The following is a 26,752-nucleotide window of genomic DNA, read 5'->3' on the forward strand; positions in this document are numbered from 1 at the left end:
TATGAAATAGTTTCGAAGAAAGTTTAACTGGAGATTATTTTTTTAAATTTTTCTTTGTTTTTTTTTTTAGTAGTTCAAAGACTCCACAACAAGTGCTGTGGAATTGCCCTGAAATCACTTGCTGAATCGGGGACACTGTTTCATGTTTGAGGTGGTTCGCTGACGGTAAAAACATTTGCCTCCAAAGTCCAAGTCTCGACTCTCCAAACTACAACATACACGTGATTCCGTGATTCAGGACCCTGGATAGCTTTGCGCAGAATGACAGGTTGCTGATCGTAAACAGATTGTTTTACTCTGGTCATGGTTGTATGTGTAATATCCCACTGTGGTGAACGGGTATATTTGTAAAACTATTTTAATGAAAGTACTCCGCTGTGCAGTGAACGACCTTACTTCGCTCTCTTGCATGGGTCCAGTTGCGCAGAAGCCAATGGAAAGCCAACAAAAGTGGTCGGTGAGAAAAAGTGTTATACGCAAAGACGCCGACAAGGTGCGTCGCAGCCTCGTGCTGTCCCAGATATTCCTCGAAATTCTGGGCTAATTATTTACTTATCGACGGCAGTTACCTGCGGAGGGTAGCCTACTGTCATTTCGAGATAAATCCCTTATAATCAAAGACTCGGGCGTTGCATGCCTTTTTGATCGGTGACCACTTGTACTCACCGTGTGTGTCAGTGAAATGCTGTTCTGGCAGTCTTACACGGAGCACTTCCAACCTCAGCAGCAACACACCGACTGCAACTACATGCGGTAAGAAAGAAAATCCATTGTAACGTTAAAGGTCCTAACGCCTGAGAGTGATTTCATACATTACTTACCTTTTAATTAATGAAATAATTCTTATATTACTCACCTTTTATTTAATTACATTTAATAGCCTACTAATATGTTTAGCCTATAAATGTAGACTAATTGCTGTGTTTGCCCTGATATCCGCAGAGCCATGTTCCATGTCATGTTCTTTTTTCTACAAAGTAATTCGCTTTGCGCAGCAGTATCACTTCTTACTTATTGATTTAATGTCAAGCGTTATTGGACTTTCGTGGAATACGTTGCTACCCAATTTGTCAACTCTTGCACAAATAGTTCGCGACATGCTCGCAAGCAAGAATGCAATGCTACTTGGTTAGTCTATTTTTGTAAAGCAGAATGAAAATTTGTTTAACACTGGACTTTGTCTTGGTTAACTTGGATAGACCCATTCCGCTACGGACTATAACCCTTTAAAGCTCCGTTTACGTTAAGAGAAGACACAGGAAAATTTGATAATGCTGCTTCCTCTGTGAATCTAACTTTGACGAGTGTTTTGCTGCACCTGATCTTCTATCGATTTGTTTTGAAATTCTACTCATAGTCAAGACGAGCGAAATAACACGAAAATTGTAGCTCTGGGCAGTGTGACGCAATCTAGATGAAAAATGTTTGCAAAAATGTCATATCTGACAAGAGGCATTTGTTTTTTGTTCAAAAAAGCGGGTAAACTGACGCGCACAGCTTCATGTATAGGTGAAACGTTAAAAAACTACACTCGACAGTGTCGACATACATGCAAGTAAAATCATACGGCTGCCTACTGATCCTTCCTCTTGTATGTTTACTATCCAAAAAGTTGACTTGTGGTTGGAAAATATATTTTCAAATATAACATTTCTTTATATGTGAACATGTGTATCTGACCGTGTCGGTGGTTGGGGTGGAGTGATAAGATGTTATGCTTGTTAACATGGCTTAATGTTAAGAGAGATTTATATTGGTTGCAGTTCATTCCTTAATATTTTTGCAAATTATTAATTGCTCTGTGTTACTATATGTAAATAGGTTATAGATAAAATGTATGGCTGTGGGCTACAGCCCTCACTCCCTTCAGTGGGTAACAATGCCACCCCATGTTCACACTTGGGTCCTCTGTTCTAGAGGGCAGAGGGAGATCCAGAGGGCCAGTGTTGTTGGTGCAAGGGTCTACTCTGTTTCTACACAATGTTGATTGACTGTATTTTGAGAATACAGTTATGCATTGCACCTCTAATTGGTAAAGTCAATAGCAGTCTACCTGTTGCTCAGTGTTAACACCTAGCTCGAAACCCCAGTTACGGTGTCCTGTTCTAAAACAACATCTCAGACTGTATTTTCATCCCATTAAGTTGTGAACGGGAACAAATATGTCAGATTGGAACAGACCAAAGTGCAGAATCCAAACCAAAAGCAGCTTGACTTTTAGAAGCAGGTCATTTAATTCCATGTCTCGCATTTCAATGTGTCTGTACTGTACCTGCACATATGATGGTAGCATAAATTTATATGACTGGTTGGATTCCTTTCTATTTCTTATTTTCCAGTACCCATGAGATGGACTTTGAATTTCTCAGAGTGGCACATGCCATGAATAAAGGTCACGAGCAAATAAATATCAAGAGTGATTTGAATTGCCCTCACAATGGAAATGTCTTTTTACTACACAAAGTTGGTGGACTTTTACCTGAAATAATAATGCATAACCAACATCTTATCTTTGCAATCTCTTTATTTACTTGAAGTTTTGCAGCACCCAAATCACGTTGTGAGTTATTTGATTCCAAATTGACTACAAAGTCTATTATTGATTAGAAAACGACAAGCTCCTGTGTGGAAAATCAAACAAAATATGTGGATCTAAGCCCTAACACATGAGGTAAGATGACAGATATCCTCTACCTTAATGCTTATACAAGTAATGGCTAAAATTAATGTAAATAATTTGACTCAATGTAATATTTTCTTATTTAAGATATTATTACAAATAATATTGTCTAGGAAGCTGTACATCATGTATGTATAATATTATATGCTGAAATACAGAAATATTGTTGTTTTAATTAAATATCAGTGTCTATAATTAAAATTCCAGAATCTGGAGCACTTTACCCTCTCAGTTAAAATATTTTTCCTTAGCCAAATGCACTTAAATTGACAGTATTATTATTTTTGTAATCTACATAAGGCTTGATCTGGGAAGTAAAGTTATGAAACAATCTGGCATGGGACGTGTTCAAATTCTGGAGATGGGGCAAGATGCCAGCCCAATGTACCATGGCAAGGTTCCCCCTACCCCCCTACCCCCGACATGGCTGGGCCAGAACAGGTTCATGCCAGGACGTTGCTGTCAATAATAAGCTCTGTCCTGACCATGGTTTTTTTGTCCCCTCTTACCTATCCTGTCCCCCACATCAATACCTTCATTCAGACATGGCAGTCATCTCCTCTCCTAGAATACTTGGCAATGTCGCTTTCTTCGACTGATATACCACAAAATTCCTTGACCTTGATGGATGATAGAGAATGCCTAATTGTTTAATTTAGGATAATGGTGAGAAGTGGAATGCAATCCACATTGGGCCCTGCTGTTTCACCATTAATAAAATGACTATATTTTAGCCTGAATTGCTTCAGGGTAGTGTTCAGTTGCATTTGTTTTTTATTTATTTATTTACCTGAGAAGAACCATGGGAAACTTACAAGTCAGAAATAGCAATCAAAGAAAATTACATTAGCAGTCCCTGGGTAGGCAAGCAAAAAGTTCCATGCAATTGAATACACATCAAAATGAATATCAATACATCACATCAATGAAATGCAGCACAGTGCAGACACTTATTACATCTCAGTAGAGCACAGTGCAGTACAGAACAGTATACATGGATAATATGTTTCATGTAGTCATGGTTAGGCCCTGTGAATTGGACTATGTCATAAATAAGATGAGTATGGATTTGAAAAATCCATAAGTTAAACTATACAACACAGTTCGAATGTAAATTGACCGTTGTAGTGAGGTTTTTCATGCACTAAAATTTCTTCAAGATTTAGGTAAAACCTGGTACATGACCACACACTGATGATTTGGTATTGAAGTATTTAATACTACATTTTCTAGTGCAGTTTCTGCCACCTTATCAATTCACAGTACTCTTTATTTCTGTAAATGCCTGAGGGGTATCAGGTGCACACAAAGACATTTTGATGAATCATGTAAACTGGAAGGAAATATTATTCAATCCCAGCAAACGAATGTCCAAGTAATTTTGGATATAGGTCTCCTGCTGGGTCAAAAATCAGAGAAAGTCTTGCCAACAACAAATCTCTGGGCTCACAGAAATCTGTTTTTTGTTATAAATTGCTAACCTAAATGTTTGCTTTTTTCTCTCATGCATACAAACATACAGAATATATTCTAGCAATTGTCTTTCACGGTTATATCTATTTCTTATCTATGTTTATTCTTGGTAAATTTGTCTTGGGTGTTACCTATATCTACAATACTAGACATTGGACTTTGTCATACTTTAAACAAGTTTGTTGTTAGTTCAGGAATTAATAAGAAAAATTGGTATTAAGATAGAGACGGTGATTGAAAATTCAGAAATTTCCATGTTTGTACATGGTTTTGGGTAATATATATAAAAAATAACCTAACCTAACCTTCAAGTCTCAAGACATGCCGTGGAGGTCAGCTTATATCTCTATCCGAAGCTAGAAAGGAAGTGAACTCTGGCTGGAAAGAAATGATCAATAATGCATCATATATATTGAAATAAACGATAATTTTATCAAGTAATATTTTTGGGTTAGGCCGGAGACTACAGTATGTGTTCCTCCCTCTCAGACCTCAGAAAGCGCTACTTTGTGGCTGGCTTGTCGCGGGAAACTTGCACTCTAATTGGATGTTTTGCACATTGGCACCTCCCTCTGCAGTCGGGGTCGAAAGGTTTTGTGTCAGTACTACAGGAGGCCATGTTTATGTCGCATTGGAAGCAGTGGAAATTGCATTGCAGGGGAATATTCTTAGTCTCTCTTTCCGTATTATTTCAAGCCAGTTCCTGGCTTTGGAACATTTTTACTGAACGCGCGATGAGAAAAGGAGAGAAATTTAGGAAGAAACGCAGAGCACAGGGCACGTAGCCTTGTGGTTAGAACAGAATGAAAGCAAACGGATTTGGCTAGCAAGCAAGAAATACTTGGCTGCGAGCGTCGCGTGCCGCGTGTGTGCTGTCTTCCCACTCAACAGGAAGTCTCCAGGTTGTGGACAGAAGTCGTTACGGTGGATTGGACTGCAGGGTTACCTTGGGTGACATTTAACTTTGCATGGTTCCAATATGTTTTGCGCGATAGGCTCAAAATGTGATATGTCAGCTGGCTTTACCATTGTGATTTTGATAACTTGGTAGATAACAAAAGTAAAAGCGTAATATTGGAAGACTTCAGAATGCTCATCCATCAGTCGCTCTTTGTGTCACTAGCTAGCTAAAAGTTTGCTTGGTGACAAAATCACTTGCAAGTGGTAACTATTCATTGTCAACATACTTTTGCAATAACTTAAATTGTATTAGTTGGTAGTTAAGCTTCACTTGTTTACCGAACGTTACAGTCGCTGCTACTTGCACTGATTTGGTCTGAATTATTTTGTGCAAGAACGACAGCTTTGCAAGCCTCAGTTGATCCATAACAAGTTAACCAATAATTCTAAAGCAAACGTAAATTTCCTTTGGACTAATAAACTGTGTTATCAGCTAAATTAACATCGTATAGACCCCTTTTGTGGAAAAATATTTATTTTCCGGATTTGTTCTGTTTTAGCCAGCCAATAGTTACTATATCGAAATCACCAACTGAAAGGAAAGCTGGCGACCTTACGCTTAGACCAGGAGGAGAAAGGAGAGTTGGGAGCGATGGCATGGGTGTTGAAGATGGATGATGCTTCGATCGAATCTGGACTTATACACGACTTCGATGCCAGCCTATCTGGAATTGGGCAGGAACTTGGAGCTGGCGCTTACAGTATGAGGTGAACCATAACGTTATCTGCCGTTAGCTTGTCTGCTGTTTCTTTGTATTTGATTTGCTGTACAGGTTAGTGTCTGGCTAGCGAGTTACCTTTCGCCAAACCGGCTTGTTGCAAGTTCATGTTCAATCGATCCGTTGTACCTTACTTGCCAATTTATAAGGGCGACCAGCTACTTTGCAGCTAACCGCTAGCCAGCAGTAAAAGTTGGTGGCCTCGAAAGAGGAACACGGTGTTCTAAACAGCCCCTTATCAAGAGAAGACATGTTGGATCTTTGTTAGAAAAGCACATTGCTCTCTTGTTAGCTGGACGTCATACATTCTACGCTGATAAGAAGCTCGCGTATTCATTTTTTTTAAATTTGCCTGCTTGCACCTAAACTTTATCGGGTTTGTGAACGTTTTCGCCCCTCTTCAAACTTGGTGCTTGCTTTTATCCTTCTGACAGGGTTTTTTTGGGTTAAGGCCTTTTAGAGTCACGTGTTCACTTCGGCTCCGGCATCGCAACAAAAAAGGTCTTCAACGTGCGAAGTTACTTACGCGTATAAAGAAGTATTTATACGTCATTGGTTACAACTATCAGAATAGAGGCCTGCCGTTTAAATATTGATATAAAAAGGCGGCGAAGTTACAATTCACAATAATGACTATCTTACCTCATTCAAACAAACAACAAGCGCGTTATTCTCAAGCAGTGCTACCCGATGTGTCCTAAATTATTTAATGTAACATGGCCCTGTGTTTTTTCTGAGGAAAAATGTGGTCGTTCAAAGTTAAATGTGTCGCATGAAAGTGTGAAATGACAACAATTTATAGTGGAGATAATCTTAAATTCAGCTGTGCTATGCTTAAATAAGTAAAAAAATCTTTGAACAGTTGTTTGCATGCACTCTTGGCATGTATGTAAAACACACAATGAATAATAATAATAATAATGAGCTTTTTCAGAAAATTGCTTTCACAAATAATATTTTGCGTTGAGTAACTTTGGATTTTTGTATGTTTTTCTGTTGAATTTCTTGTACTGTGTTATGAGTAACTGGTAATGATAATGCATATACCTTTATGAATCAAGATTATTATATCTAAAGAGAGATATGCATACATGTAAATGCAAGCACACATATTGTGGCTTAAAGAACTGGGCGTGGATTCAGTCACTTTTCCTTGACCATGAATTGCAAATAAATGAAAGTGTTTGTCTTATTTTTGAATTGATTATTACAAGTGTTTTAAGGGCTTATTGTATACACAATAGCCCTACTGATTTTTTGTATGTCGGTAGCTGGTCTATAGGCCTAGCTAACATTAATTTAGAAATGTTAGCTGTTAGTTTTAATGCAAAAGTGGCATTTTTTGGGGCTGATATACCACAGTGGTAATTATCGAATGCAATAGCGGTCTTAGCCACAATGTGGTGTATTTCCTTGCTTTTCCTCTTTTGCTCTTTAATTTGGGTTGTTTGCTACTGCATCAGGTATAATTAAAGAGAAAAAGATTAAAAGAAAGGCAATATGCCACATGGTAGAGACAACTGAATTTTACCGTGCTTAAATCTTTAACCACCAATCAGGACAGCTCTCTGAAAGGAGGCTTCCCTTCCTGCCTGCCAATCCTGTTGTGTGTTCATAGAGCTGCCCAGAGCAGACAGGACAGGGCTGCACAGATAAGAGCTGAGCAGAATAATACTTCAGAGTTCTTTTTTCAGAGTTCAGGGTTTTTTTTTCTAAAACTAGTTTTTTTTCTTCTTTTTCTGGTTTTCCTAACTTACATATTACTCCTTTAAAGCACACAGAAATGTGAGTGAAAGCATAGATTTTCAAATTACAGAGAAAAAAATAAATTTTGAAATTTTTTCCCTAGAAAGAGAAAGAGAGTTAGACAGAGAAAACTTGGAACATGTCTAACCTGTCATGAAGTTACCTGCTCAGTGTGAAAGAAAATTATTCAAAGCAGATATTTTACATGTTCAAAGTGACTTTGTCTTTATACTTTTACTCCTTTTCACACTCTTGGTTCAGATCTAATTCAATATAAAAAGAATCCTTATATGGGTAAATTTAAAATGGCTGTTGAGCATTAATCCGTTTTCTTTTGATAGATGGGCTGAAGTGAGTGGTGCTATTTTTTCACTGCTATAGGTGATCCAGTTGAATTTCACCTGAAAGTAATTTAAAGAATTGTAATCCGCTCCTGAACAGAATAATGCACCTTGCCATTGTCCAAAAAAATATTTTTGCATAGAGTGGAAAAGCAAATGTCAGAACTTGCTTTCTATCCTCTCTTGGACAGAAGCAGCCTTTGCTGCTGGCTGTTTAGAAGGGGGTGACAGTAAAAGACAACTGTGGTTGACTCTTTCTGAGAAGTGATTAATCTCATGGGGCACTCCTGCAGATCTGTGCCATTGGATTAGAGTACTCTCATCCCCACTGAGCTGTTCCAGACAAGAGATAGAACGCTTACTTGGGTGTGATGACATCCAAGCCCTGAAATTAATAATGTTGTGTCTGCATTCTGGAGGGATTTGATGTGACTTTGTCTTCCCGGTTGGGAAACTGGTTGGCAGCGGGTTGGCTTTTTCATTTGGCAGTGCGTCTGTCACTGCCTTCAGGACAGAAATGTACCATGGTGTTGGTGACGTGCATGTGGCATCTCCTGTTTTTGTGATTTTGTGCGGGGGTAGGGGGGGGGCATATGTTTTTACTGTTATTATGTGACCCAACATGGATCAAATATTATGGTGCTTCTGACCTGGTCTTCTTTTTGGAAAGACCTCTGTGAACTGGGGAAAATGCTCTTTTTGGGTCCTTGGATGATCGGAGAGTCATGGACCAGGCTGTTGGGCCTGTTCCTCAGAAGCTCTTCATTTTTAACATACATATTCCTTACCTATCTATAAAGACACAAAGACTGTGTGAAGGAAGTATGAGGAAAATTGGAACCTGGGCCTGTAAAACACCTAAATCCTGGCTGAATTTTGACCCAGGAGTGATTCCATGACATTGTCTCCATCTGTAAACCCTCAAAGCCTGATCAGTGGCTGCTGCAGAGTGGTTCACTTGAGCCCTCCCCCCCCCCCCAAACTGTGACTGATGGGAAATGCACTTCATCACAGCAATGACGTCATTAGCACTCTATGCTTATTGGTCCCTCCGTGCACAGCAATTGCACGCACATTAGCAGGAGGAATCTTTTTAGCATCTCCAGTTTGGGTTGCCTGGAAATTCTATCCCCAGTAGAAGCACTGACCGATCTGGGGCTGTGTGTGTGTGTTTGTGTGTGTGTGTGAGAGAGGGCAGGGGGTAATGTTGGAGTGGAAAAAACAACTTCAGCAGTTTGGGCTGGTTCAGATGGTCAGCTGTGTGCTGGAAGTGCGGTTGTGGTTTTGTCGTACCTCACGTTGAAATGTCAGACTGTGTGTCATATTTGTTTCACTGAATGGTTTCAGATGTTTAGATAAAGTGTGATATCAGGCAGAGGGAGCCTGAGTAAACAAAAATTCCGACAAATTGGTAGATTTTCGAGCATGAACTGCTCGTTTCAGGTCCTGCCACAGCATCTCTACTGGGTTCAATTCAGGACTTCCACTAGGCCACTCTTGCTGTATTACCAAATTGCGCTTCAGCTCCAGCTCACAGACAGATGTCTGGACATTCTCCTTAAGAATTTTCTGGTACATAGCACAATTCATGATTCCTTCTGCAATGGTGAGTCGTGTCGCATGACACACTGGACAATATTGTCTATCTGGACATACATATGCAATAATTCAGGAAGGGGGAAAATACTTTTTCTTGGCACTGTATTCTCCTAGCTGCCAAAAAACGAGAGCTCCAGGTTTCTCTGTGGGTCAGTCAGTGAGGGGGTATAGAGGCAGGTCCCCATTATGCAGTGTTGGATTCAGTTTCTGCTACTGTACCAGGTTACCAGTTGTCATCAGTGAGAGTTGTTCCGCTCCTCCGATTGCTGCACGGTCTCCTGTTGTACCCCTGTAGCGAGCTGCTTGACTTAGTGTTGCTCGTAAGCGTATGCAGGTATTGACACAGGCATGATGCCGACTCTTGAATCAGAGAGTAGGGAAGGCACATCTGTGATATTTTGAAGATACAGATTTTGCCTCCTTGATTCTCTGGCAGCTTTGTACTGGTGCTGGGCTGCCGGTGAAGTCCAAAGCAGTGGGGTGTTATGTTACTTTACCATGCCAGCCCCTGCTGCCATTTTTGTCTCTTCATTTCAGCATGTCCAGTTCCCACTTTCATTTGAAATGCCCGACTGTAACTGCCGCAGCGTTCAGCCGTGGACCGCTGTGTCGTTTCTGGAGGGGTGCAGACAGCCGCGGAACACGTGGTGTCGCCAGCTGCTTCTTCTCTGCGCTCCTCTCCCACAGAAGTGAGAAGACTCCTCTGACTGTCGTCACATGGGCGTTTCTGGGTGTGGGGGCGGGAGGTAGGATAAACGTCTTTCAGTCGGACATTGTGCAGATTCCAGATCCCTTACGGACGCCTTGAACGTAGGTTGCGAACAGACGGAAGGAGAGGCTTGCGCACGTCTGCACAGCGTCTCGGTGCATTGTGCATTTTAATTTGGAGCATGTGAAACCTCAGCAGTCTGCACTAGAATATAGCGTCTCCTGTCTCGAAGTAGAACCGGGGCCTGTTACATGCCGAAAATGCATTATCGCATCTAGCGTAGGTGGCTCTTTTAGTTTTTATTTTAACACACAAATGTCTGCTGCTTGCTAACGTACGCTGACTTATCCCTGTGGCTGTCCTTATGGACACTGCACAGAGCAGGGTGTTCCACAGCCACACGTAGCCTGTTCTCATTGCGTTTGTATTGCTATGGGGATGTGTGATAAACGTCTCACGGTTGTGTATTTGTGCTCTACAGAGGTTAAATGATAGCACTTGCAGGCAGGGAGGGTGGGGCTCCTCTCCCTGAATATGGGATTTACTATAATTCCTCTCAGCATTCTGGTGCGTTGCCACCCACGTCCAAGTTAAACACACCACACGCCTTTTCTTCCACAGGCTTAAGCCTGCCAGAGTGAACGGCTGCCTTCCGCCCGGAATGCAACCGAAAGCTGTCATTAACCCCTCCCCCTTTCCGCCAACATTCAGCAGAGTTGTGCCGATGGTCCCTAACTCTCCTTAAATCCGGTTTATTTTCATTTCCATACTTTCAATTGCTTTTAACTTGCGGGGCAAATACGTGGATGTGGAAAGCAGTCAGGCGACTGGATGAGCGCTGGTGGGGCCGGTCATGCCTGAACTGTCGGGGTTCTTCTACCCTGCTGTGAAAGCAGCTAATTTGCTGCGTGTACATTAAACCACATCTGGAGGTATAAACGTTGAACTGGAGTAGTGGCCTGTAAACTCATGGCCATAATGGGAGTAACTGCAGTCCTCTGTCCCAATGTGCAAGTGTTTTGCTGGTCCATAAAACCACAGCTGCTGTGTGGAGATGCTGTGAGCTGATCCTGAGGATGTTCGGCCGCAAGCCAGGGTTGATTTCCTAAACTTATCCAAGAGCACTTTTTGCCACAGGACTTCCTTCAGAGCTGGTGAGCTTGTGAGCTGGTGAGCTTGGCTAACAGGATGCATCATCCACAGTGTCTGTTAAACAAACCTCCCCATGGAGACCTCCAGTCAGACAGCTGTCATCAGTGATCCCCCAAACACCTCCCCATGCACGTTGAGGTCTGACGTAGGCAACAAGGCTAGACAGACCCCTGGTGTTCATACCAGAGGTTCAGGTTTCTTTGACTCAGTGTCCTGTGTGCTGTGTCTAGTCAGGCCAGGGTAATAGTCTGATAGCTGCCCACCAGCTGCCACAGAGTGCGGCACCCTCAGGCCCGTCAAGGGTGGCAGCACCCAGGGGGCCTAGCTGGCATGTCGGCTGTCTGCCTGATGTCTGTGTCTGCATAGCAAACACCTTTCTTTCCTTCAGTTCCGCCGCACAAACCAGACGAGCCCACGCTGTTCGATTTACCCATGTTCAGCTTTGATCTCACAGCTGTAGAGGCCAAGTGGGTGAAAACACCTGTTCTGACTATAGCCTGCCTTCTCCCAGCATACCTCACCGGCTCTCAGTATACTGCGTGTGCGTGTGCGTGTGTCTCTGTCTGTCTGTCTGGGACGCATAGAGAGAGATGGCTGTCTTTGTAAATTGCTCAAAGTCCGGCTCAAAGTGCAGGACAAGCACACATCCGCAGTGCTAACGTGAAACAGCTGCTCTTGTTTTGTTGTTCTTTTTTTTTTTCCTTCCCACCGGTCAAGATTGCAGTGAAGGAAGTGACAGAGCGACCCTGGCATGTTGCAAAGTCCTGCCCCTGGGGGAGGGGGGGGGTGGCTTGGCTGTGTGCTCAGTCCACACCCCCAGAGCTCTGCCAGGGGTGAAACGAGGACGAGCTGGCATCAGAACTTGGGGGGGGTGGAATGAAACTCCATGTTGCTTAGCAACACTGTCTGTTTGTAAGCTCGTGTCCTCCAGCTGCCACTGCTGTGTGATCCTTACCTCCGGCCCAGGAGTGTCTCATACCAGCCTTGGGTTTGCTGTCTTTCCTGGCTTCTTTTTTTGTGTGATGACACTGTGGCTCCCCTTAAGATTCCCATTTGGTTGAAATCTTAAGGGGAGCCATTGAAAAGTGCTGCTGATTGATAATTTGTGTTGCCTTGGTAACATGTTGGGTGTCGAATTTGTGTTGCCTTGGTAACATGTTGGGTGTCGGTCAGGTTGCAATAGTACTATACTGGCTCTCATTACCCCCCCCCCCCCATTTTGACTTTTCTCTCCCTCCCAGTGATGTCCTGGCACTGCCCATATTCAAACAGGAGGACTCCAGCCTCCCCCCGGATTCTGAGACCAAAAACCCTCCATTCCAGTACGTGCTGTGTGCCTCCACATCTCCGGCTGTGAAACTGCATGATGAGACCCTCACCTACCTTAACCAAGGTAAGTACCACAGCACCCTCACCTACCTTAACTTTGTGTGTGTGTCCACTTGTTGCCTCTGGCCTCTGTCTTGATTTTTTGGTGCAGTAACCCTTAAATGTGGATTCACAGTGAGGAGTTTATAAGGTCACCCCCCCCCCCCACACTGTGCCCTTTCTACTGAGAGTACTCTCCGAGAGAGTATTTGTTAGCTCCAGTTGCTGTTTTTATGAATGCATTCAACTGCAACCCAGGTGTAGAGAATGCCTTTGTGTGCAGTATACAGGGTTGCGACAGTGATGTGGCAGGTGGCTGAGTCTCCTCCTGCCATTTTGTAAAGAGTGAGATTAATACGTCTGTATCCGTTTACATGGTTTTGTTGAGTCTCTTGTGCCCAGGTGTGATTGGTGGGTTTAAGCGCTGGGACTTCCTTTGTGTGCGGGTCAGTGAGGCTGTGCTTTTTTGCCTGGGCTGTGTGTTCTGTGTGGGAAAATGGCTGCTCCTCACGTGTGTGTTTCTGTTCCCTCTCCCCACTAGGGCAGTCCTACGAAATCCGTATGCTGGATAACCGGAAGATGGGGGAGCTGCCAGAACTCACCAATCAGAATGTGAAGGTGCGTAGCAGAACCCCGCTGTTCTACAGGAGGGGGGGGGACGCAGAAGCACTGGATCTAGATCAGGGTGCCATCTTATCAAAGCTGCACTATGACACTGATTCAATACTAATCATGGTCTCATCAGACCAGGTCTTAGGCTAGGCTAGAACAAATGGCAGCACAACTTGATAATTGACACCCTGATCTCGATGTAGATCTGCATGCAAGATTCCCTTAGTTCATGAGTCCCTTTCAGCATTCAGCCTGCCTGAGAGGGCTCATGCACACATGAGCATACACGGTAAAGTGGATTTTCTCATGGGTTTGCCCTGTTCCCATCCAATAGGGTGACTCACTTTGCATAACACTGCTCTGTCTTTATGATTGGGAGTCGGCAAAGTGGCCCAGCTTGCGCTTGTGGTGTACGTTGTGGAGGGGTGGGGCGGTTATTGCAGTTTCCTATTCGAGCAAGTGCTTAGTGCGCAGATGTTTGATTGGTCGAAGAGTCTGACATCTCGCCTTTCACTGCCCTGACAGACAGAAGCCTCCTATGACACTTACACACACACACAAACACCAACATGGTGCATGTATATCCTGTATCTGACAATATACAGTATATATATTTGACGTATTTTTAACGTATATTTGTTACATACTTGTTGTTTGGGCACACCACACTGCCACCCCTTTAATGAAGAACAAAGACTAGAATAAAATTCTTTACTGCCTGCCCAAGGTTTTTCCTGGCTTTGTGTGACAGCGACTGTGGTTGGTCCGGCTTTACTGCTTTACCCGCCTTCTCCCTATAATTAGCCACATTTAGAATGTAAAGGTCTGGAGTTATTAGGAACTTTTTTGCATGTATTTTATAAGGCGTATTACATTTTGTATGCACTGAGGACCATGCAAATATCAGCAGCCGACGTATCCCAGAGCATGTAAACAGCTTACTTGGAACCTGACCCTAACCAGGGTCCGAAGCCTTACCTGAAGCACTGTGCATATGAACCCAGGCGGCGTGACGCTAACCTGGCTGTTCTCCTGTCCCTGCAGAGCATCGTGCGCGTGGTGTTCCATGACCGCCGGCTCCAGTACATGGAGCACCAGCAGCTGGAGGGGTGGAGGTGGAATCGCCCCGGCGACAGGCTGCTGGACATTGGTGAGCGTCACTCACACCTAGCCCCGCCCACATCCCAACATCTTCAGTGCAGATGCAGTTTGACCCAGTACACCGTCGTAACAAACCTCCGCTTCAGCATTTGCTGTGTTTTCCGCTTAGTTGGGCTAGTAGTCAACCCGCTGCCTCTGTAAACACACCTTGTTTTGCCAACCTGAAACTCAGGATCCCTCTGGAGCTCCCGGATTTTTCCTCGGACCGCAGCAATGCCTCACCTACAACACAGCACACGGCTTCAGTTATTTATAGAGATATACAGTATAGAAGGGGGGGCCACTTTCTGTCACTATGAAAGGCTTACGGCCCCGTCCTTACCCCACATCCACCCCCAACATCGCCTTCCGGAAATTTCAAAAGAACGGCTTCAGGGAAACGTTCCTCAGGAAACCGAAAAACCTAGAATTGTTCATTGTTGACTAATCACTGCTTATTGCTCAAGGTGGAAACTGACAAGTTGCTGCAGGAGTAGAGACTGATTTCATTACCCAGTTACAACATTGACACCAACGCACATGGTTACATGTGAAAACTCTGATCACCTAATCATACATTGCAGCCTGCCAGTCAACCCCAAAAAAGTGCAGATAATTTGGGGAGCTGCATCTTGTCCTTGCGTCCTCCAAACCAGTGAGGTGAAGGGAATTATAATGTGCCGGGTGAAGCCACCACCTCTGCCTTCTTTTAACCCTTTAAGGTGTAGGGTCACAAATATGTGATTAGAATGTTCATAAGTGAACATTCTAATGCTGATGTAATGATCACTACTGGTAACTGAATGCAGTAGTGTTCTAGAACACTGACTTAGCATTGAGAAAAAAACATCTCAAAAAACCTACTGTTCAAAGGTTGAAAATACAGTGAGGATATGAGGAGGAGGTTCGTGCAGCTGAAAAATGAAACTGATGACAAGCACACGGGCGTCTTTCCCAACACATGGAGCATGATGTTAACATGTCACAGGATCATGGGATTGGGTCACACCATCTATTTTGGGTTGAGCACATGCAAGCCTTTTAAGGAAATGTTCTCTGGGGTGCATTAATGCATATATCTGTAATCAAAAGAATAGACAGCTACAGTAAATGGGTATCAGACATGAACAGTTAAAACATGGTGGCTGTCAATTTCCTTTAAGAGCACCATACTTGAAATCTTGAATTGAATGTGAACATGGAACAATTCAGTCAGTCTAAAACTGCACCACTGCACTGACGTGGACTTCAGTCACGGTGTTGCAGCTGTGAACCATGGGAGCAGTATTAACTCTTCATACTACCAAGGCTGCCGTTTTAAAATATGCATGTCATTTACGTGTGTCACACGTCACCCTTCCAGATATTCCCTTGTCCGCGGGCATCATCGACCCGAGGACCAACCCCTCCCAGCTCAACGCTGCGGAATTCCTGTGGGATCTCTCCAAGCGAGCGTCCGTCTTTGTGCAGGTAGGCCACCTTTTAAAATTTTACGGCCGCTGTGGCCCTGTCCCCGTGCTGCATAAGCCTTAGCCTACCCGCACTAGATCAACAAATTCACTTTATTCTGGGGAATTTCTCAGTTTTGTCGAGCGCTAAGATTTGGTGCCACCTGCTGGTGCCCAGATTTCATTACCGAACAGCTCTTCACTGTTCATTCATAACGCTGCTTGTGAAAACTTCCTCTCCAAACTCGTGGTCCAGATGATGTCACGGCCATGGGTTGTGCGTATGTGCGTATCGGAGGAATCTTGGGATATATGCTTTTGAGTGGGAGGATTAAAACAGACGCTGGGTAGAAAGTGCTGGGAGTGGGGATCGATCCAGCTCCAGCGGCGTGAAAGGGCTGTGTTGCCGGGACGCGCTGAGTGACCCGCGCGTCTGTCGCAGGTGCACTGCATCAGCACCGAGTTCACGCCGCGCAAGCACGGCGGGGAGAAGGGCGTGCCCTTCCGCATCCAGATCGACACCTTCGGACAGAACGAGAGCGGCGAATACACTGATCACCTGCACTCCGCCAGCTGCCAGATCAAAGTGTTTAAGGTGAGGAAATGCCGTTAGGAGAGTCACCTATCCGCCACCTTCATCTGAGACCTGCATTTATGCTATATAAACCTGCATATACAGCTGTGTGCTTACTGATGTTGTTCAGGTTAAGTAATGTGTGTAGAGGGTTAAAAACTCTATAAACTGGTATATTCAGCGGTGTGATCCCTGATATGGTTCAGGATATGTAAAGGGTTAAAAAGCACTGACCCCTCTGGGAGTCAAGCCTGTCACCTTTTAGGAATGGCTTGTGTGTTTTAGTAGGTAAATGGGAGCTTGTTGTGTAATCACACCTTGTGGCTGCAGGTTGATTATTTATCTGAATGGAAGTACAGGCCAGCTGGGTTTTATCTGCCTGTCAATGTGTTCCTGCCCCCTAACTGACCTCCTCATTGTCCTGAACGAGCAGCCAAAAGGGGCCGACAGGAAGCAAAAGACCGATCGGGAGAAGATGGAGAAGCGGACGGCACAGGAGAAGGAGAAGTACCAGGCCTCGTACGAAACCACTATCTTGTCTGAGGTACGGCGCCCCCTGGGGGAAAGGGGAGGGCAATGCAAGGGCTGGCCACCAACCCAACATCGCTGCGCTCATTTGTCCCACCTCCCTCTCCTTCACAACCTCCCATGTGTCGTTTTGGAAGTGCTGTGTGACACCAGGACATTTGTAGATGTTTTGTCAGTTTATGTTTTCTTACCACATTACCATATCTTACCACAGGTTACATTACATTACATTACAGGCATTTAGCAGACGCTCTTATCCAGAGCGACTTACACAACTTTTTACATAGCACTTTACATTGTATCCATTTATACAGCTGGATATATACTGAAGCAATGCAGGTTAAGTACCTTGCTCAAGGGTACAACGGCAGTGTCCTTACCCGGGAATCGAACCTGCGACCTTTCGGTTACAAGCGCAGTTCCTTACCCACTGTGCCACACTCCATCCTGAAGCATAATTGGTTTTGTGGAGTGTAGGCAGCTCAGTATCCAAGCACTAGCATGATAACTGGCCATGTGACTACAGCACTTATGTCTTGAGATGAAGCAGCATTCAGATACATATGAAAAGCCTGCTATACCTCTGCTGTCTTTACAGGCACTTATCCCAATGTCTGCTGATGTTTTTAATAACACTGATCCCTCTCTTTCTTGTGTCTTTAAAAAAAAATTGATCCCTTCCACTCCGGTGTCTATACCAGCACCGATCCTAGTCTCTCTGGTGTGTGTAAAAGCACTGATCCCAGCACTTATCCCGGTCTCTCTGGTGTGCGTAAAAGCACTGATCCCAGCACTTATCCCAGTCTCTCTGGTGTGCGTAAAAGCACTGATCCCGGTCTCTGGTGTGTGTAAAAGCACTGATCCCAGCACTGATCCCAGTCTCTCTGGTGTGTGTAAAAGCACTGATCCCAGCACTTATCCCGGTCTCTCTGGTGTGTGTAAAAGCACTGATCCCAGTCTCTTTGGTGTGTGTAAAAGCACTGATCCCGGTCTCTGGTGTGTGTAAAAGCACTGATCCCAGTCTCTCTGGTGTGTGTAAAAGCACTGATCCCGGTCTCTGGTGTGTGTAAAAGCACTGATCCCAGTCTCTCTGGTGTGTGTAAAAGCACTGATCCCAGTCTCTCTGGTGTGTGTAAAAGCACTGATCCCAGTCTCTCTGGTGTGTGTAAAAGCACTGATCCCAGTCTCTCTGGTGTGTGTTTAGATGAGGCTTGACCCCATAGTAGAAGAAGCAGTTGAACATGAGCAGAAAAAGTCCAGCAAGCGGACTTTGCCCACAGACTGCGGCGATTCTCTGGCCAAGAGAGGCAGTGTAAGAGCCCCCCTTTACCTCGCCACCACCAGGCTCGTGGGCATGCTGCACAGCTGTCTGTTACATTCAGGGAACCCCAGAGCTGTGGCCCAGCTCACCCCCCTCCCGAACGGCACACTGTGAACTCCCCCAACCTCAATTTATATTGCGGGCAAAATCTAATCTAATGCGCTTAATGAAGGCTGGGAAAAAAGTGAATATTTTTTGTGTTTTTTTCATTTTCAGATGGGTGGGGGGAAGGGTTTACACACGACTAGTTGTTTTTGCTTTGTGCTGAGCTGAAATTTAAAAGTCACACCGTCCCCTGCATGTGCTTGCAATTCTGTCTGGCTCTCGCATTGGACACGTGTGCACAGGGACAGATGCCATTACTGTTCCTGTTTAAAGACCAGGCTCGTCCGTTACCCGTCCATTTTAAACGCGAGGCTCGGGGGAGGTGCCGAGAGGCGTTACACCACAGAGGCACCCTAGCCAATCAGACTGAAGGGATTGAGACACAGGAAGCTGATTGGTACAGCGCTGCTCACAGCATCACTATTCAGCAAAAAGGGAGAAACGCCTTTATGAAGTGATGCTGTGTCTCAATGCTGTGAAGGGTGTGGGTGTGGGAGTCGGTGTGGCTATTGGAGTGGGTATGGGATTCGGTTTGGCTGTTGGAGTTGGAGTGGGTATGGGATTCGGTTTGGCTGTTGGAGTTGGAGTGGGTATGGGATTCGGTTTGGCTGTTGGAGTAGGAGTGGGTGTGTATGGGGTGTGGGATTTGGTTTGGCTGTTGCTGTGGGTGTGGGTGTGACCCTTGTGCTTCCAGCTGTGTGTGCCTACCTGTCCCTCTATCTGTGCATTAACTGGGTGCTCTGGTCAAAGTCTAATGTGTATTAATTATTATAAATGGTGATGACATACTGTACCTCTAAAGCACAAGAGTCACGCAACTGGTGATGTTGTTTGAAGTTAAGCAGCTCTGAGCTGTTGCTTGGAAGTCTGATTGAAGAAGTGGGATTTATTCAAAAGTTCTGGAGTTTGGCCATCGTGTCTTTTTGAAAGGACGATTCTCAAATGAAGTTGACCTGAATAGTGCATAGAGAGGGGTGGGGGCTGTGAGTGACTGTACGCTGTGGTATGAGCTGAATGGTGACGTCACCAAAGCCCAGTCACCTCACTGTGGGTGAACTCTCAGCCTGAACTGAGCCTGCTTTTGCACACTGCTTTGAGCTTCCCCAGGCCTGTGGGCCTGCAGTTGGCTGCACAGTGGCTCTGAGTTGTGTCAGTGGTGTGTTCTGTGTCATGCTGGTGGTCAGTGTTGTCTTGGAGGATTGTGTTGTGTAGGTGATCAGTGTTGTCGGTGGTCTGTGGTGAGTCAGTGGTCTGGGAGTCTGTGGTTCTGGGCAGTCTGACCTTTGGCCCTCTTCTTCCCCCTGTTCCAGTGTTCGCCCTGGCCTGAAACCGCCTATATGAACAGCAGCCCAGCAGCTACACCAGCATTTACCAACACCTACGTTGTCCCAGTCCCCGACAGGTAAGCTGTGTGTGTGTGTGTGTGCGTGCGTCTACGTGTACATATGTGCGCCCCACAGTGTGTTTGAAGAGTGATTTTATTTTATCAACAAATTATTCAATTCTGTGAATTTAGTATTCTACACAGAGAAGGATGTGTAATTCGCAAGTAGATGATTACTGCATTTTAAAGCTCTTGCAAGTAAAATAAGCGCTGAATTATCAGTGGAAAGAAGGTCAGCTTATTGCCTGTGCGTACATTGGGAAAGTGGGGCTTGGCACAATAACTCCTGGCTCTGTAAGTTTATATCTGCTGTTTGCTTGGTCACTCATTAACGCTTGTCGTGTCGTGAGATTTGTGTGTCAGGGTGCCCTGTAGCGTAGTGTGCTGGGGTTAAATGTTAAACACAGGAAGAGTGGGCTGGGTGAGACGTCAGGAGGAGGTGCAGGGCAGGGTGTGTGTGAATCATTGAGCTTCTCTCTCTCTCTCTCATTGGCAGCGATTCCTCCTCCCCCAGCCAGCAGGGAGACGTGACTGGCCAGGTCGCTGCGGAGGTTAGCCCCTCTCCCTCTCTTACACTCTCAGTCCGCCGCATCATTCACGCTTGGCCTGTTATGCAGAGTCAGTCGCATCGCTAAACGCTGATACTCATCTTCACATTCCATCGGGCTGCGAAGTGCGTAACCCCAGTGAGACGAAGGAATGTGTCCTGCTTGGTATTCAAACATGTGACCTTCTGGTCCTAATCTCCCACACTGCTGCCCTGGATTGCTAGATCTAACATGCTGGTTGTTTGGGTAGGGCGTCGTTTGCGTGCGTTTCGCTGATGTAACGGTTGATTGTTGTCGCTATGGCAGCACCTGGCCCCGTCGGCCTCCTTGCAGGAAGTCCAGCAGTGGCTGCACAGGAACAGGTTCTCCTCCTACAGCAGGCTGTTCGCACATTTCTCAGGTACCCATTACCCATACGCCTCATCTCTGACCATCTGCCCTCATTCTCCTCTTCAGTCTCTTCTTTTTGTTTTCCACATGTATCTTTATTAATACAAAACATACGTCCATCTGAAAGTAAATGTCACCCAGTTTTACATCGTTAGAAAAACAAGAAAACACGACATACAAGCCAACCCCACACCCCCCCAACATGAAAAAGATGCTCACATAAACAAAAACAAAAAAACACATACATAAGGGAGGAACCCAAACAATATCAGTGTGTGTTGTACATAGGGCTGCATGACCAATCATACACCAAATCGAGGAAGACAATCACCTTTTATCATTGCTCTATAATCGTCCAGTCTCAGTTGCATATAGAAATAGTTCTGTTTACACTGTAAAACGAATAACTAAATAAATGTAGCTGATCTTCCAAAGAAGGAATAGAATTAGCAAAAGAGAGAATAGGATCCCAAGTTTTGTTAAAATTATCAGAGCAGCCCCTAATACTGTACTTAATTTTCTGTAAGTATAGGAAGGACATTCAGTCTTTCAACCAAGAATTAGGAGATGGAGGCTTTTGATCCTTCCAATGAAGTAAAATATGTCTGCGGGCTACAAGAGAAGCAAAAACTATAATATTGCTCTCCTTGGTAGTGAAACAGGTAAATTCTTCAGGGACACCAAAAATAGAGGTTAAAGGGCTAGGAACCACAGGTTTATTGAGGGCTTTTGAGAGTGTATCATAGAAAGAGGACCAAAATGAACCCAGCCTTGGACAGGAAAAAAACACGTGTGTGATTGGCAGATGATCAAGAGCATCTGTCACACGCATCACTTGTGTTAAACAGTTTGTTAAGTTTAACTTTGGACAGGAGTGTCCTGTGTAGGACCTTAAACTGACTCAATGTCAGACTGGCGCAAGATGAAGTAGAGTTGACCCTGTCAAGGGCCCCCTGCCACCATTTGGCTGAAAAGGTAGTACCAAGCTCCTTTTCTCAGGTATTCCTAATTGTCAAAGGAGATGATAATAATATTATGATTAACTTCACTACGACTGAAATGATTCCACGGACTACAGGGAAAGATAGAATTATATCAATGAGAGAATCAGGTGGTTGATGGGGAAAGTTGGGGAAGTTACAGCGAGCAAAGTCTCGGATTTGAAAATATCTAAATAAATGAGATTGTGGAAGGTCAAATTTAGTCTTAAGATTGTCAAGGGAGGCAAAAACCTTGTTGACAAAAAGTTTGAAATAAACCAAACCTTTTTATTTTTACATAATATCTGCAATCTGTAGCCCATGTTTCAACCCTGTTTTTTTTGCAGACTAAATGCATTTTTGCATTTTAAGATTAGAGGTGTCAAATGTGTCAAAAGTCTGACAAGACTTTTATGAAATGCCCAGTCTTTATAAAATGCTCTTTTTGTGATTTTGAAAATGGTGAAGTTGTGAGACCATCTGGGACAAACAAACAGGCCTTCCTAGCTTTGACCCAAAAACTGTTTCAATCCGGCTGTCCCTGTAACCACAGACATGCACATTCAGTGCTGCACGTGTAGATTTTAGCTCACGCGAGAGAGAAATGGTTTTGTGGGTTGTTGAGTGGGTGGAGTGGATTCAGACTCAGTCTGTCCCTTATTCTGTGACAGGTTCTGATCTACTGAAACTGACCCGTGAGGACCTGGTTCAGATCTGTGGACCGGCTGACGGGATACGACTGTTCAATGCACTTAAGTCCAGGTAGAGTGCTGCGGTTCGACATTAAATACAGGGTGTGTTGTCGGTACACTGCATTTTTTGTCATTCTCTGTGGCTGTTAATTAAAACTATTTGCCTGGTCTGGCTTTGTGTTTTGTGTGAATATGACGTATTATTCCAGGATTGAATGTATCGTCTTCATCCGACCCCCCCATTTAGGTCTGTGAGACCTCGTCTGACTGTTTATGTGTGCCAAGAGGCACCCCAAGCAAAGGGCACCACCCTGCTGGAGGCTCACTGCAGCGGTGAGAATGGGGACTTCAGCAGCAGTACCATATTTGGTGAGGAGCCCTGTCAGAGATTGTACAGCAGCTGCTGTAAGTCGTGTGATTCTGCTGTAGAAATCGGTCTGTGCAGACAATGATGCACATGGAAAAAACATCCCATTATAGGCCATCCGCTTGAGATGCATATCTGTTTTTTTGTTTCCATTTGTGTTTCTGTAGTGTATCATGCCCTGTACCTGGAGGAGATGACTGCTTCTGAACTCACCCGGAAGATCGCCTCCGTTTTCAGCCTCCCCCTGTCCCAGATCACCCAGGTGTATCGACAGGGTCCCACTGGCATTCACATCGTCCTCAGTGACCAGGTGACTGTCCCCTCCCTCACCCTGTGGTTCTGTCCCCCAGAGCCCTGTCCCATTGGCCAACTTAGTGGATTTAGTGAAAGTAAATTACATTGCTCTGGGGACAATATTCCCCTCCCTGTGTGACAATTGAATGTCTATGTACCTATATACTTGGCAATAAAAAATATAGTGTACAAGCACATTTTGTCCATTTTAAACATTGATACTGAACATTTTCCTTTACAGATGGTTTACAACCTCCAGGATGAGAGCTGTTTTGTAGTGAGTACAGTAAAAGGTATGTTTGTCCTACTGCAACCTGCAGTACACAGATAAAGACACTGTGTAAAATGTCTTTAAGACTGTTATAAGCCCCTCTGTACCATGGATCACCATCTTGAGACCCTCTTGCCCATTCTGGTTTCTTCACTAGTAGTGAAATTGTAGGCAATCTGTAAAGCTCTGGTCTTACTTCTGGGATCCAAATAGAATTTCCTGGATGAACTCTGAGTGGAAAAATAATTGTGTCTCTTGAAGTGGTTTGCCTCAAACTGAGCAGTGTGGTGTGCGTGGATTAATGAATCCTCTCTCTTTTTCCTTGCCCCGTTGCAGCCGACACAGGAGATGGATACCACGTGATCTTAAAGTGACATCAAGAGTGAAAGAGCTTGTCTCAGAAGCTTGTCACTGCTGGAGAAAAGACTGCTGTCTCTCCCAAAGTGTACCGCTCTATATGAGGAGGAAGGAAGCAGTGAGCCAAGCCAAGTTAATGTTAGAATCTGACTTCAGTGGACACATTGTTTCATATTGAAATCACTATTGGAGAAGACTGTAGGGGTATGATGTTGGCTTGCTTATTTGGGGTGGGGGGTGGGGGGGTTACGGTGTGGGATTGATAGGCAGAAGTGTGTGTGTGCATGTATGCATGAGCGAAGGAACAAAGTCTGTGATTGGATGGCTGCCTTGACCAATCAGAGCTCAGCATCCTGGCCATTTCTTTTGGCCACAGTGGCTTCGCAACATGGCTGCAGATGGCATCATATCTGTTATGCAAAGCTGACTTTTATGGCCAGTATTGGAGGCATGCTGTAATACTGTGGCTTAGCTAACTGGCAGGTGGAGATAAATTTGGCAAAGCTGTGCTGTGACACATGCTGTCAGGAGCATGGGAGCAAAGGGGCAAACCCTTAGCTGTGTACATTACATCCTGTGTGTTTAGGCTCCCACCTTAGGAAAAATGTCTAGACAACCAAGCTCCATTTTAAAGGCTCTGAAGAATAGCTTGCACTAGACTCAAATGGACATGCAGTCGCGCACCACAAGCTTGCACATGGATATTGATTCCAGTGGGGTAAGTGAGTGACAGAAAGTTGTCGTAAGACATGTTGTAACTGTGTCCCCAGCTCGTGGGGAGGGTGAGGTAGAGTCCTACAGTGGGCGGCCCATTTCTGTGACCTTGGAGCTCTTTCTAATGGATGGAATGAGCAGCCCAGGATGGGACATCACCATTCCCATTACTTTTGAAAGAGGGATATTTGTTGGTACTCAGACACGCCATATGGACCAGGCTGTGTCTGAATTATTGTAGACATAACCTGTCATGGATTGACTTTTTTCATTTTTGTTTTTTTTCTATTCTTTTGGAGAAGACTGTGCCATATGCAATGCTATTTGCTACCAACCGGTATACAGCACACCCATATCAACAGATTTGCTTGCCTGGTATGCCCTTCACCAAGTTACAGGTTGGTGGGCATACCCCATACCTATAGAACATTGCGAGTTTGGTACTTTTCAAAGTTTCCTAGGGAGATGCCTGCACACTGTAGGTAGGCAATGGGTGGATTCATCATTCATTCTGCTTGCAGGTCAAGTAAGTCATCCATGTCACTAGGAGTGCTGTGGGTTATTTACTAGCACTCTGTACTCAATACATCTTGTAGATCTTTCCCTTCACCTTGTGCCATAAATCATTAAGTGTATCAAGCACTGGTAAGTTTAGCATATGGAGGTTTGTGTAGTAGAGCAATTGGACCAAACAAGTTTAGAATGATTTAATTTTTGAGCGTTAGCAGTGCATACTGTTCGTCTTTTGATGCCAATGTGTGTGGGCCATTTAGCTTCAGTTTAAGTGATCATACTTCTAGCATACAGGGCTTTAAGTCCTCTTTCACCCGCTGATTCACAGACCACATTCAGGGGCATGTATACGTGGCCTGCTTTTTAAATTTTTTTATTTTATTTTTTTAACCAGATTCTGTCATTCTGTTTCTGTCATCAATTATCTTTCCTTTCATTTTTTCTTGTTAGTCTGCATGTTCATTTTACTGCTTCCCCTTCCTGTTTTTAATGTTACTTTGTGTATGTCTTGGGTCCTTTAAAGGATGAAGCAGTGCAATTGTGGCCCTCATTTTATTTATTTTTGCTCAGGCAGTCTGTTGCTCGACAAGTTTAGCCTTTGCAAAGACTGATTTTATATTTGAGCATTTTTGGTGTGAACCTTGGTTTTACAATTTTTTCATAAAGCACTGGGTCATTAACTCTGTTTTCCAGTTAATTACTAATTCTATGCTGAAAGTATACACTCAAATCAAATTTAAAATAGGTCATAACATGTCATTCAGACAGTACTCTTCACGGTCTTAATTGCCTGGGGGACGCACGGCATGGGTATGTCCACCGTTAAGTTGAGCTCTTGAGATTGACTGAGCTTTCTCCAGATGCTCCTGACAGATGCAGTATAATGGTAAATGAATTCATTTGTGCTTTACAATTACAGCCTCTGCTGCTTGGCGGGTGGTCTTGCTTTTTAACATTGCTGCTCAGTGAAGTTGGCAGTCATTGCTTCTTGTGTGCAGCTTGGATGCTGGAATGACGTACACACTTCAAATAAACCCAAATCATTTTCAAAACTGTGTGTCCTGCGTATTCACTGATGGGTTGCTTGTGGTTGTATAATATAGAAATGTATTTACTGCCCTTGAAATCACATTTTTTCATTCATTTTAATGTCATTAATGATTAACATTTTTTACCAACAAACGTTGTTTTTCTGTGGGTGTTTCTGACTGAATATTGTGGCTAATTTGGCTGAATACTGGGTAGCAGATGGCTTCCCCTGACTAGACCTGCTGCATAAGCACAAATTCTGAGAAAAACAAAACGAGCATGAATTGTGTAACTGAGAAAGAGTGAGCCTGGTGTAGAAATGAAAACACCAGTGGGTGCGAGTTTCGAATGTGCTTAAGAACTGCAGTGGAATTCTGTGTAAATGACAAGTGCTACGCAATTCGTTACGAAAGCACATGAAGTATAATTTAGAGTTAAACAAGAATGTGGCTTGTATAAAACGTGCAATTCTACATAGATCGTCGATTGTCCACTTGCAGTTCTGACCACTATTCAATTTTATTTGTATAGCGCTTTTTGCAGAGAAATGTCACACAGACGCTTTACGTAATAGCAAGGCAAGAAACAGCCACAACTAATAAACAACACAGTCAGTGTCAACGGTTACAAACCGCTGAGACGTTTCTATCCAAGTAAGACTCCGCGCATTCGACTCTGATTGGATCGAAGAGATTGTAGTGCGATTGGTGATACGAGTAGGAAACGTTGATGCACTGC

At 44.2% G+C, this 26,752-nt stretch overlaps 1 protein-coding gene across 8 annotated transcripts; it reads left to right on the forward strand.

The window, feature by feature from the left end:
- Nucleotides 1–285: 285 nt before the first annotated feature.
- Nucleotides 286–26,037, forward strand: ubp1 (upstream binding protein 1). 8 transcript variants are annotated; one of them, XM_064347141.1, is made up of 17 exons: nucleotides 295–753; nucleotides 5,614–5,821; nucleotides 12,621–12,772; nucleotides 13,289–13,365; nucleotides 14,404–14,509; nucleotides 15,863–15,969; nucleotides 16,390–16,542; nucleotides 16,955–17,065; nucleotides 18,254–18,361; nucleotides 19,786–19,877; nucleotides 20,356–20,410; nucleotides 20,714–20,807; nucleotides 22,449–22,539; nucleotides 22,717–22,874; nucleotides 23,004–23,146; nucleotides 23,372–23,423; nucleotides 23,738–26,037. In XM_064347141.1, the coding sequence occupies exons 2-17, from the start codon at nucleotides 5,706–5,708 to the stop codon at nucleotides 23,773–23,775; spliced, it is 1,653 nt and encodes a 550-aa protein (XP_064203211.1). In that variant the 5' UTR covers nucleotides 295–753; nucleotides 5,614–5,705; the 3' UTR covers nucleotides 23,776–26,037. The 8 variants fall into 8 exon arrangements, with proteins under 8 accessions (XP_064203213.1, XP_064203211.1, XP_064203207.1 ...); XM_064347137.1 differs by lacking the exon at nucleotides 295–753 and adding an exon at nucleotides 4,738–5,317; XM_064347138.1 differs by lacking the exon at nucleotides 295–753 and adding an exon at nucleotides 4,738–5,104.
- Nucleotides 26,038–26,752: the final 715 nt, after the last annotated feature.

This window comes from Anguilla rostrata, chromosome 8, assembly GCF_018555375.3.
Source record: "Anguilla rostrata isolate EN2019 chromosome 8, ASM1855537v3, whole genome shotgun sequence".
Classification (NCBI taxonomy): domain Eukaryota; kingdom Metazoa; phylum Chordata; class Actinopteri; order Anguilliformes; family Anguillidae; genus Anguilla; species Anguilla rostrata.

Bases quoted from the DNA above. Each gene is read 5' to 3' on its own strand.
- ubp1 (XM_064347141.1), top strand. From the start codon at position 5,706: ATGGCATGGGTGTTGAAGATGGATGATGCTTCGATCGAATCTGGACTT. The intron at 16,543-16,954 runs GTGAGGAAATGC...CTGAACGAGCAG, and splicing joins GCCAGATCAAAGTGTTTAAG to CCAAAAGGGGCCGACAGGAA. The intron at 20,411-20,713 runs GTTAGCCCCTCT...TCGCTATGGCAG, and splicing joins CTGGCCAGGTCGCTGCGGAG to CACCTGGCCCCGTCGGCCTC.